The following is a 13,858-nucleotide window of genomic DNA, read 5'->3' as shown; positions in this document are numbered from 1 at the left end:
TTAATCATACATACCTGCACGACTTCATATTAGTTGGCCAATCGATTGTGATAAGTATTGATAGCATGAAAAGTTAGGTCAGGATATAAGCCATACCACAAGATGAATGTTTTGAAATGAGATATTTTTATCTCTGATGCAATCACATCCAAAAGAGTGTTTGTGAAAATCACCTCGGCTCCCTTCCGCTCGCTGATTATTGCCGCCGCGCCACCCTCCCCATAATCGCCGACCACCATAGAAGAATTTTTAGTGTTTGTGAAAAATTATTAACGTTACACTTTCCACTCTTTCATCCATCGTCTCATATTGTCGGTTGTTCGTATTAGGCCGCTCCGCCACCATGCGCCGCCATCTCATATTGTATGTGTTTTCTCTAGCGTATATCATATCATACATTATATCAAAATACATCAAGCTTTTGCCTTATACAAATTAGTTGCAAAACAAGGTCCATGGAGTTCTTTTGTCTAGATGAGAACTGGAAATAAAAATGTTGGGAAGACATATATGTTGTATTCAAGAATATGGATCAGATGGATTGTGAGGTGGCACATAGTAATTTTTCATGAAATTAATTTGATAAATTTTTTGAGATAACATATAAATAACTATATAATTTTTTAAATTAATTTACGTTATTATAATTAATATTTTATAGATATTATTTTTGTTTATTTTAATTGAAAATTTATGATTTTTTTAATATTTAAGTTATATAATCAAAATGTCTTAAAGTTATATAATCATTGTAATATATAAGTTATAATTCTTAAAATAAATAAAAAATATTTTTATATAAGTAACTAATGTAAATAAAAATATTCATTAATTAACAAATAGTTAATATATTTCTGTCATATTTTTTCTTTGCCTTTCACATGTTTTTCTTCGGTACACAATCAATATTTTTTTCCAGATATACATTATGATAATTTAAGTGCATGGACTAAGAATTGATAGACAGCTAAGAGATATCTTCAAGAAAAATAAGACAGCTATTAATAATAGTCAGACAACTATAGGGATTACAATTACTTTCTATTTTGAAATAAATTTTAAAATAATAGTTAGTCATATCATACTGCAGATATTTCCTGAATACAGATTAAAATTTTAGGTATTTTCATCTTAAAAAAATAGATTAATTTTTTAATTTTTTATTTAAAAATATATGTTAATAAATGTATAATTAATTCAATCTTCTATATTTAATCTAAATAATCATAACTTCAAACATTTAAAACCCATTTGTCTCCAACACTTCTTCCTCTCTTCACCTCCATAGCACCTGTAGCAATTAGATAAAGAGAGACAAAGAAATAACATTAATGATATGAATCTCCACTTTCTATACACTCATTTGATTGTGTATAATTGTTTTCTCTGTTAGATCAAAAATTCCCCCCTTTAATAAGCTACAAATAAGACACAAAACTATATCATAAAAATATTTGAAACTATATAGAACATTATTTAGATTAGAAACTATGTCATAAATTCATTATTGTAGGAAAAAACAACAAACTCAAATATTTTATTACTTGTTAAAGTAGAAGCGCAATAGACAGATTTGAGATAAATCTATAATGTAAAAAAGTATCTGCTATCAAAGAACATACTTTATGAGAATCCCACAATCAAAAATGCAAATAAATTACATAAAAAGGTTGTGTGATGGAGTTTAATGGAGGAAAAAATGGAAGAAGGTTGTGTGATGGAGAAGAAGTGCTTGTTGAATGAAACACAAGGCAAGTGATTTTTTTTTTCTGAAAAATTCACAATATATGAATTGAGAAAACATTTCTGATTAGAAAGATGATAAATAATAGTATAAAATTATGGTGGCAGTCTGAAAAAAACGTAAAAGCAAAGAGTATAGGTCTTAGGACATTAAATGATCATCTGTATTTGGAGAAATGTAAAAAAAACTTTAACATATTATAAAGTGATATAAAAATATTTGTTGGAGAGACTTTATTGCAATAGGAAAATGAAGGAAGTATGGTTTAACCATCCATGCGGATCTCTATTGAGACAGAGGGGCAAAATTGGAAATTCACTAACTATAAATTTTCTTATATGATAGATAAGATTACTATGCATTAAAACTAATTTTGATTTTGTTGTCAAGCACTAACACTACTAGATGTCACAAAAGAGGCCTACCTAACACTACTATAAATCAGTTATAGAAGACTTTACTATGCTCAAGACTACTGTTGCAGAGTTGGTATCACATTGTTACAAGTATTGCAAGAAGACTTTGAATATGCATGATCCACATTTTTAGTACTTACAAGTATTACAAGAATTGATTTAGTAAGTGTGAGGGTTTGTCCATTGTTTTGCCAAACATCTGTTGCCTTATTTTTAGACAAAGTCTAGTCTAGACTATCCTAGTTTCAACCTAGCCAATAAATGAATGATTTGATGTTCTAATAATGATGATAATTAAGGACGTGTTTGGTTTAATTTTTATCTTCATGTACATTTGATTTGTTTTTATTAGTAATTATAATGTTGCATATGATTTTTATTATTAAAGATGTGTTTGGTTTAATTTTATCTTCATGTACATTTGATTTGTTTTTATTAGTAATTATAATGTTGTATGATTTTTATTATGTTTCTAGTTTCAAGAATTTTCAAAGAATTATAAGGAGCTGACGAGTTAATCAACGTAGAATTTTGAATTTTTTCCCCTAATACCACAGTTGTGAAAACAATTTTCCCCAATGTCATAGTTTGGAAAAAAAAATTCCAATATGCCACGGAATTGAACCATGTCGCCAAATGGAGTGGCGTAAAGGGGTGGCAAAACGGGCCGCCCGCCACATCCGCCGCCCGCTCCGCCTTAAGTCCCCCAAAATCGAATGGGACAGGCATACCCACTAAGTGAAATGGACATAAAAATCATGTTCGCCTCATCAAGATGGCAGGCTTGCCCGCTTATTTTTATTTATATTTATTTTTTATTTTTTTAATAGATTAATAGGTTTTTTCACCTTTTAAATAAATTTTTCACTTATTTTTTTAATTTTTTTTTTAAAAAGCTAACTTTTTAACAATTTTTAATTTAAAAATATTACATATATTTACAAATAAATATTCCATCACGAATTGGAATAACTAAAATTAACTAAAAAGATGGAATTTTTAGGAGGTGCGGGCTTTGACGGGCGGCAGATTTTGGCGGGGCGGGCTTTGGCGAGCGGCGGACCTAAAATCCCAACCTAACCCGCCATTTTTTAGTGGGTGCGCGGACCGGCTTGGCAGGCCACTGCCTGTTTAGTCACAGCCACACCTGCGTAAGCTCCTTTTTAAATTTTGTTTTTGTTTTTTATTTAAATGATTTTTGTTTTATATATTTATAATTTATAAATCCAATAAATATTTTTAATTGTTTAAAAAATGTTTTAATTTATTTTAAATAATAAAATATTTTTTTTAAAAATTTATATAAAAAAACAAAATACTAATTTTTAAAAAAATATTATTATACATAATATTAATACAACTTGGTATTTGTATTAGACAATCATGCGTAACTAGTTAGAAGGGCATGTAGTATTTGGCCGATGCTGATATTTTTTGCGCATATGTTTTCTTTGGCAGATTTTACATTGTTTCTTTATTTTTTAAACGGTGTCCATTTCAGTCCTAATGCGAGTGTTGTTCGGGAAATCTTCTTTGGGAACACCGGTGAAGCTCTGTACGTACTAAAAACTGGACCGATCATCAAACCAGTGAGGGTATCGGGCCGGGTCACTGGTTTATTGGTTGAACCACATGACTAAATCGGATTAAACCGGATAACTCGATTGAATAAATCGGTTGCAATACTATATATTTATTAAATCGATCGAACCGAATGACTCAGTCTCTAAAAAATATCACAACACCTACAAAATTTTAAAATATCATAATTTCACATATTTATTCTTTACATTCAAATTCTAAATATAATCATCACTCACAGTAAAATAATATAAAATATAAATAAATTTTAAATCGTGTCTAATTGCAAACAGGGATAAAGTTATTACAAATAAAGTTTGAATAAAGTCTAGTTATATTTAATCAATTAAAAACATTTATTAGATTTATAAGTTATAAATATATAAATCAAAAAATATTTAAATAAAAATAAAGGGCTTACGCCACTTCATTTGCCGACATGCATGGTTCAATTCCGTGGCAAATTGACTGGGAGTTATGCAACCTAAATTTTTATCTGCTTTTCAATTATTGCGAACAAATTTTAGATTGTGAGGTGCTAACGAGTTGCTGAACAATACGTAATGTTATTCAACAACTGAACTCACAAGCAATAGAAGAAAGATTGTTGCGGCTCGAACCTAGACAATACTTCTCCACGAGGGTACGCAAAAATTATTTTATATTTATCCATAATACAAGTCTCATTTTAATTAGACTTAAAAAATTTCACCATAGTTATAAAATTTAATGTTTGAGAACATGGCAGAAAAGAGTTTAGTTTGTCCGCCAAATTGCATAATAATTCATAAAATTTAAAATAATTAAATTGCATTAAAACTAACATTCATCTCGTAGCTCGAGTAAAAGAAATTTAACGACTTTACAATATTATACTATCATATTAAGTTATTCATAAATCAAAAACAAGTCATTACAATAAATATATGATTATATGTTTAAACTTATAATTATCGTTTTTGTGATCTATTGTATGAGTTAGGTTTAATAATCTCAAGCATTTTTGTTTTTTTATTTTAAAATTTATCTTTATTAAAAAAGTTTACATAAATAATAAGGTGCCAGGGTGATATTTTTCAATTGATTCATATAATTCTAAATAAAATATATAAATATTAATAAATAAAAATTTCTAAACTAAAAAGATATTATCATCTTTGAGCTGACCGCAACGAAGAAAGAGAAAATTTCTAAACTAATAAATTAGCATAAGAGTAAGAAACATCAATTATTAAGAAAATGAGAGACTAGAACATTTGATTAAGTAATTCAGTCTCGAATTTTATTTTAATTAGACCTAAATAAACTATGTGATTGAAAAAAATTCTAATCACTCTTCTTAAAATTATACATAAAATATATAAATTTAATTTTTTTTGGTATGCAAAAATTATTTTATATTTATCTATAATACAAATCTCATTTTAATTAGACTTGAAATAATTTCACCATAATTATAAAATTTAATGTTACAGAATGGCGGAAAAGAGTTTAGTTTGTACATCAAATTGCATAATAATTCACAAAAATATAAAATAATTAAATTACATTAAAACTAACATTTATCTCGTAGCTCGAGTTAAAGAAATTTAACGACTTTACAATATTATACTATAATATTAACTTATTCATAAATCAAGAACAAGTCATTACAATAAATATATGATTATATGAATAAATTTATAAAGTTTATAATTATCGTTTTTGTGATCTATTGTATGGTGCCAGGGTGATATTTTTCAATTGATTCATATAATTCTAAATAAAATATATAAATATTGATAAACAAAAATTTAATTTATAATATAAATAAGTACAAGAAAATTATCAATTTATAATTAATCATAAATTTAAAATAAAATATTCGATACAAGAATTAAAAATTAAATTAATATTAGGCTTAAATGCACTTTTGACCCCCCTATTTTCATTTTAATGAACTTTTGATCCCCCATTTTCAAAATTCCTTATTTTGATCCCCAAACATTCAGTTTTTTTGGCAATTTTAGAGCCCCTCTCCAAAAATGCATATGTGGCAGTGAGAATTGCTGAGTTGGCTAAAATTACATATGCCACGTAATTTCATTAATTTAATTTATAAATTTAAATACAAAACATATTCTGAAAATGCTAAATATCTTTTTATAAAAGACAAAGATTTATAAAACAGAACCTAATTTCGTGACCTAATTTCATCTCTTTTTATAAAACACAAAGAATTAACGACATATCAATTCTCTTCCTCTTGTTCGTGACCTAATTTCATCGTTCTCCAGCATAGCTTCATACGAGCATCGCATCGTTCTCTTCCTCTTCCGCTTCACAAATTCGTGACCTAATTTCATCGTTTCATCTTTCATCGCCCTCTTCCAGAACGAGCAACATGAGCAAGATTCCACCCATTCGCCCATCATCGGTATGCAAAGAGGATGTTCGGTATTGTATGAGGTATGTTCTCTTAACTCGTTATTTTTCATCACACTGTTCAGTTGTCTAAGTATGCTGAATGTAAATTCTTTTTTGTTCAGACCATCTCAAAACAACTACATTAAGATAAGGTTTCATCATAGGGGGAAGTTTGTAGAGAGTCCATGTAAATGGTATGTTGATGGTTTAGTGACTGAATTGGATTGGACATGGGATACGGACTACATGTCGTACATGGATTTTGAAAATTTGATTAAGGCTGAGGGATATTGCAATATCAAATGTATGTGGTACTGGAACCCTAAGTTTAGCTTTAGTCGTGGCCTTAGACCCTTAAACTGCGATAAAGATGTGCTTAAGTTTGTTGATGATATTAAGGGTTTTCAATTGGTGGATGTATATGTTGAGCACACAATAGAAGTGACTCCTGTTGTCGAGGATTATGTTGATGGCTGTCCAAAGTATGTTGATGATGAAGCTGAATCTGATGTTGAAGTTGAAAAGGAGAATGTTGATGATGAAGTTGAAAAGGAGAATGTTGATACTGAAGTTGAAAAGGAGCATGTTGATACTGAAGTTGAAAAGGAACATGTTGATGCTGAAGTTGAGGATGATGATGAAGAGTATGTTGCAACTGAGAGTGAGATGAGTAGTTATAGTCATGACTTGAATGAGTGTGTTCCTGAAAGTGAGGATGAAGGACAAGATGTGGAATTGGACTGGACAACTATCATTCAAGGTGATGAGGATAATGCCAAGGATATATATTCTGAGGAGGATTATGATTCTGATGTATTGCACACACCTAATGAGAGTGACAATGATGATGAAATAGAAAAGTTTCCTTCTTTTAAAAGTAATTCCTCAAAGTTTGAGCTAGGTATGGTGTTTAGTAACAAAGAAAAGATTCATGAGGCTTTGGCAGAATATGCTTTGAAGATGAACAAAAATGTTCATGTCAAGAAAAATGATGGAAAGAAGATGGTGATGAAATGTATGGAAGGATGCACTTTTCACATGAGGATTAGTAAAAGGGTTGGCAACCAATTTTGGCAAGTTGTAAGTTTGGTTGATGAACACAACTGTTCAAGAACTCCAAATAACAGGCAAGCAAAGACTACATATCTGGCTAAGCAGTTTGGCCACATTCTTAGACACAACCCTGATATGAAGCCAGTAGGATTGATAGCTCAAGCTATTGATAGATGAGGTGTGAAATTGTCACGTGATCAGGCATACAGGGCTAAGAGAAAGGCTATGGATTTGTTACAAGGTGCTTCTATGGACCAATTCAACCATCTGAGAAGTTATGCACAAGAGTTACTAAAATCTAACCCTCGTAGCACTTGTGTGATTAGATGTTCTCCTTCAACTGAAGGCCCTGTTTTTGAAAGGATTTATGTATGTCTAGAGGCTTGCAAGTATGGTTTTGCAATGTACTGTAGGCCATTGATAGGGTTGGATGCGTGTTTCTTGAAAGGTGATTTTGGAGGGCAATTGATGGCTGCTGTTGGGAGGGATGGAAACAATAGGATTTTTCCTATTGCTTATGCTGTTGTGGAAGCAGAAACAAAAGATGCGTGGGATTGGTTCATCAAACTTCTATTGGAAGATTTGGAAGCCATAAACAAAAGAGCTTATGCTTTTATTTCTGACCAACAAAAGGTATGGATCTTGATTGTTTCATGGTGACATGCTATATATTGATTCTCATCTAATAATTGTCTTGTTTTTATAATAGGGTTTGGTACCAGCAATTCAAGCTGTGAGTGATCATGTAGAACAACGCCTTTGTGCAAAGCACTTATATGGGAATTGGAAGAAGAAAAATCCAGGGCTTGAATTCAAAGAGGTTATGTGGAGTGCAGCAAGAGCAACAACTGTGCCACAGTGGGAAAGGGCAATGGCAAGGATGAAGAACATGAAACAATCAGCATGGAAGGAGATGATTGATATCCCTGCACATTATTGGAGTCAATCTCACTTCAAAAAATATTCCAAATGTGATCTTCAGGTAAACAACATGTGTGAGGCTTTCAATAGGGCAATTCTGGAATATAGGGATAAGCCAATCATCACTTTATTGGAAGGCATTAAACACTACCTTACAAAGAGGCTAACTATGCAAAAGGAACTCACGAGTAGCTACAACGGTGACATATGCCCTAAGATACAGGTGAGTCTTGAAAAGAATAAGAAGATTGCACAACATTGGACACCCACATGGCATGGTGACGATGATATGGCGATATATGGTGTGACTAATGGAAGGGATACATATGTTGTTAATCTGAAGAAAGAGACGTGTTCATGTAGGAGATGGGATTTAACTGGAATCCCTTGCAGTCATTCGATCACATGTATGTGGCAAATCAAGAAAAAACCTGAAGACTATGTTTCTCAATATTACAGGTATTATGATCTACTATCTGTGTATTAATGTTCTCTGAACTACTATTATGATTTTCATTGGATCTGTTGTGATTTACAGGAAGATTAATTTCAACAACAGCTACTCCCATATAATTTACCCTACTAGTGGTCCACAGTTGTGGCCTTTGGATGAGGAGTCCACTATGAATCCTCCAGCTATGAGAAGGGCCATAGGTCGTCCCAAGAACATGAGAAACAAGTCTAACGATGAACCAAAGAATCCACATGTCCTACCTAGAAAATTTGCAACTGTTACTTGTCATAAGTGTGGCGCAACGGGGCACAATAAAAGAAGCTGTAAGGGAAAGAGGGCTGCTGAAAGAGCCATTCCAAAAGGAGGAAATAGCAAAGGTGGACAAGGGAAGAAGAGTAAAACAAACCAAGTTGAGATTGGAAACTCATCACAAGCACCTCCATCTACACAACCATCTCAGGAGTAGTGTTATGTAATTAGTGTGGTCATCTATTGTAATGAACAAGTATATTTTGGTTATCTAGTGTGGTCATCTATTGTAATGAACAAGTATATTTTGGTTATCTAGTGTGGTCATCTATTGTAATGAACAAGTATATTTTGGTTATCTAGTTTGGTTGTAATGAACAAGTATATTTTGGTTATCTAGTTTGGTTATCTATTGTAATGAACAAGTATATTTTGGTTATCTATTTTTGTTGTAATGAACAAGTATGTTTAATGAACAAGGTGTTCTGTTATGGTATTATTGATTGTCTATTCTGTTATGGCATTGGTTGTGTTCTTTAATGAACAAGCATTGTCTATTCTGTTATGGCATTGATGTGTTCTGTAATGACATTGTGTATTCTGTTATGGCATTGTGTATTCTGTTATGGCATTGATTGTCTAATAGCCAGGTTCAGCCACTTGAAGTATGTCTAGTTAAGTTGCTTCTGTTTTGCATGTTTTGCATGTTTTGCATGTCTATATTTGAATGTCTATATATGCAAGTGTAATGATAATATTATCCTCCAGCAATCCAATTATTTGAACTACACGCAAGTACACACACTACTGAAAAATCAAGGCCCTTCAAAAACATTCAGGGTAAAATAGTGCATTAGTTTCAACATGCAAGAAAGTAGAAACAATGTAAAAGGTAATCTGCCAGCCTGCCAGGGAGATCCACAACATTATAGGCTGCTGCAAGCTCTACTTGTTGTTCATCTTCCAATAATCTATCAAAAGCACAAACCCCATATTCTATTGCTGTCTCAGAACCAGACTGCATTAGTGATATAAGGGGTTCTATGCATTCTGAGGCAACTGGGCTTGCTCTGATTTTACTATTAGCAAAAAGAATATAGCAGAGATGTGCAGCATGGCTCTTCAGTTCCAAAGAAGAAGCAGAAGACAATACTTTACATAAACTATGAGCCTGCAGTAAAAACAGTTGATACAAAGAGCCTGCAGTATTAAACTATGAGCACATTATCAAATAGGCTCTCTTGTAAAATAAATTGCCCTAAAAACAGTGATACAAATTGTGCAACAAACTGATCTCATTGATAACCATAATAGTACAACTTGTCTCATAATTAATCAAAAGTGTTACAATTGGAAATTGAGACTGATACATCAAACTTGTCTCATTTAACATCAAACTAGTTCATTACAAATCCTAACACTAGTCCCACTACTAACACGACAATGGACGCAATCGAAAGCTTCAAATACATTATCCTCATGTTCAAATTTCGGATCTTCTTGCTCATTTCATCTTCTTGGATCTTGGCTGCATCAATTTTGAGATTTGCAATTTTCAGTTTCTGTTTCAATGTTGAAATCATCTCTTTTGCTCCAGGGCCCAGCTCTTCATCATACCAAACAAAATGATTACATCTCTTGTACCCCTGAATCTACAGAAATTTACAGATGCAATTTAGGATGGAATTTAGGGTTATTCTCACAACTAAAAATTACAGAATAGGAGATGCTTACCTTGTACATCCCACACCCATAAAAACGACGTCCTGGGTTAGAATCAGTCCAAGAAGTCATTAAAGGTGCATCAAGACCACACCTACATTCGCCATGGACGGAAGGGGATTTTGTTCGACTACTTGCTTCAGAAAAATGAGACATCACTACAAAAAATATACTAAATAGCGGAGACTATTTACAGGGGATTATTTAAAACTCCCGTAAAATGAACTAAGAGACATTAAGTGTCAAAAATATTTGTCTAAACTCAAGGGGTTCCGAAAATCCCCTCAAATAGCCATACAAAAACCCAAAGAAAATTAAAAAAACATATATTTTTTTACTGCTTCCAACTTTCATTACCCTCTCAACTTACATTCGCGAGGAAGAAAATTTAGATAGTCACAAACCAAATCACAAACCCTTTTGAAGTTCCAACCCCTTTCTTCTTCCCATTTCTCTCATTCAATTGGAACCCTAATAGAAACCATCGCCGCTAACTAAATCCACCACCTCCATCGAAGCCGTCTCCCCTTCAATCCTTCGCGGCTGTAACAAATCTCCCCTTCACACTTCCATTGTTGAATTAGTCTTCCCCAAATATCTCTCTTGCACCATAAAATCTCTGGATCTCATTCTCTCTCGTTTTAGTATCTCTCCACCAACAGAGAAAATTGGTAAACCTAATTTTTTTCTATCTTATTTTCAATCTGAAACTTCAATGAAACTAATACCCACTGAGACAAATGGATGGTTTGAGTTAGTGAGTAAAAAAAATAGGGGTATTTTGTGTCAGAAATTGAGGGGTTCTTTATTGTGATATGAATCTTGAAACTTGTAGGTTAAAATCTTCAAATTTCATCCTATTTGCTAGTTTGGCATGAACATCTTTAGAAATAATAAGGTTTATGTGGATTCTATATGCTCAAAGCCATTTTACCCTTTCATTTCTTGCAATTTTATATTTTACATAAGGTTGTGTTCATTTTGTTTATGATCATGACTATTCCTTAGATATGATAATTATTAGTTCTTTTGTTTAACTTTATTTTTCCTACTAGCTTTGTGTGAACGTAAATCACTAACTTTGGATTTTCTCTCTAAAATGGGCTGAAGAGTTGTGGCAGTTAATTCTTACTGAAAGACTAGAGGTTGCAGATATGAAGTTTCTTAGGGACGATGACAAATTCATTCCTCTTGTTACAAATTTTGAACAGGTATGCAAATTTTCATTTGCATCTAGAAATTAGTAAATTATAAATTCTGAACATGTATGCAAATTTGCATTTGCATCTAGAAATTAGTAAATTGTTGTGCTGCAAGTAACTCACTTTAAATGTGTATTTGGATTTAGAAATCTCTATCATGAAATTTAAATTATATAGGATAATATGTTATAAGGGGTAATATGGTTTATTGGTTGTTTGTTGTAAGGCCATACTTTATATGCATATTTGTGGGTAACTTTAGCATCACATGTGTGTTTTTTAGCGTTACCCGTAAATATATAATATGCTATACCCAAAGCTAATTTTAGCTTTTTTTTGTTTGATTTAGTTGCTATTATATTTTCATTAAGTGATTGAGTTTTATTGTTGTGACTTAGAAGTTTCGTTGATTATACTTTTGGATATTATAATTTAGTGTAAATGTTGTTAATCATGCTACTTTAGTTTGGTTTGTTATTTAAAAGAAATTTGGCTTGAATTATGTGTAATGGTGAAGATGTTTGATCACTACTGAATCCTTCTCTTGAGAAATTAGTTATTTAAAATCTTTAAGTTATTTTATAATTGGTCATTTTTGTGCATAGTTGCAACATGGAAGCTTTTATTACAAGCCATTGAAATTTGTTAATCTTAACATGATATAATATAATAGCTCTTTAAATCGATCTTGTTTTTCTATCAATTGAGTTTTTGAGAGAAATTAATTCAACATATGAGTTCTTATCACATCATATTAATTCATATTTGTTTTTTTTAAATGTTTGATTTTTGAATGTTCTTATTTGTTTTAATAAAAAAAAATACCCTTGAACAAATGGAAATAACAATAGTTTGAATAGATGACAAACTGATTAGTAAAACTTGAATGAAAACCATAAAGTTCATTAGTTGTTATAGTGGAACAGAATTTTAATTTATGTTATTTTTTTATTTCCTTTAGGTATAACCATAGATGGATTGTGCATAGGTTAACAAAGTTAAAGACTAATATAGGTATTGGGGATTATTTTGTTTGAAAGGAGTTGGTGGCTAGAATTATTCTCACTGTTTGAAATGAAATTGGGATCAACTACATGATATAATTATGGATTGTTATGCTTCTACTACTACATCTACATCAGTTTGCTCCAGGTATTTTGAGAAAGTTGTGTTACTAAATGAACTACTATTTTTATCTTCTTGAGAAAAGTAACACATTGGTGCAAGTCATGTTACTAAACATTGGTATTGAAGTTTAAGATTTTTATTTGATCACAGGTTGTAATCATTTCCTAGGTTCTGCCAAAGAAGTTCTGCATATTAGGATACTGTGGTTATATTTAGCGATACATTTTTTAATTTTGTCTTTGATTACATGTTTTAGTGGATGTTCTAACAATGTTGTTTAGATGCTACAACATTGTTTTGATGCTACATCAATGTTGTTCTAACAATGTATATTTACTTTCTATACATTTTGATGGTACTCAGTGAGTAACAATTGTTTGTGTTTTAGAGTTGTCCTGATATTTGATACTCAATGAACTACTGCTTTTAATGTTGATAATTTGGTATGAACTTAAGATAATATTTTATTGTTTATACTATTATCGTAATGCAGCAAGTTCTAAAGTAGGAAGATTTTTGTATGAAATGAATACTTATTATGTTTTTATAGGTTTTATTAATATTATTACTCCCCGTACCTTTTAAAAAAAATAATGAAAGTCTGTGTACTTATATTTATTATTTTTTAATATATTTTTTATTATTAGCGGGGGTTTGAAACCTCCAAAACCAAACCGCCCCAGTTTAGTACAACGAATACCAGCGGGTGACGAAAACTCCCGCAAACAAACTATGGGAATCGTATATGCGGCAGTTTTAATAACTCCCGCAAAACAATCTGAGGAGGTTAAAAACCCCCGCAGAATGGGTTAAAAACCTCCGCAAATAAGGCGCTTTTTTTGTAGTGCATGGACATGGCTGGAAAACGAAAAGGAATACGTTTGGGTTTTATAACAACGAAAACGAAAAGGAAAAATGCATAGGGGTACAAGATATGGTATGCTGGAAAATGAAGATCTTAGGTCAAGGATTTAACGAACAA

General features: G+C 31.5%; 1 protein-coding gene and 1 long non-coding RNA gene across 2 annotated transcripts; both read left to right on the top strand.

The window, feature by feature from the left end:
• The first annotated feature begins 7,425 nt into the window (after window positions 1–7,425).
• Window positions 7,426–9,041, top strand: LOC131650925 (uncharacterized). Its single transcript, XM_058920625.1, has 3 exons — window positions 7,426–7,833; window positions 7,910–8,580; window positions 8,660–9,041. The coding sequence occupies exons 1-3, from the start codon at window positions 7,426–7,428 to the stop codon at window positions 9,039–9,041; spliced, it is 1,461 nt and encodes a 486-aa protein (XP_058776608.1).
• A 2,532-nt stretch (window positions 9,042–11,573) lies between these two features.
• Window positions 11,574–13,249, top strand: LOC131653343 (uncharacterized). The gene is made up of 3 exons (XR_009299050.1): window positions 11,574–11,757; window positions 12,763–12,900; window positions 13,027–13,249. It is a non-coding gene; the product is annotated as an uncharacterized LOC131653343 (long non-coding RNA).
• Window positions 13,250–13,858: the final 609 nt, after the last annotated feature.

The sequence above is a fragment of the Vicia villosa genome, linkage group LG2, assembly GCF_029867415.1.
Source record: "Vicia villosa cultivar HV-30 ecotype Madison, WI linkage group LG2, Vvil1.0, whole genome shotgun sequence".
NCBI lineage: Eukaryota > Viridiplantae > Streptophyta > Magnoliopsida > Fabales > Fabaceae > Vicia > Vicia villosa.
This window is presented reverse-complemented; position numbering and strand designations above follow the sequence as displayed.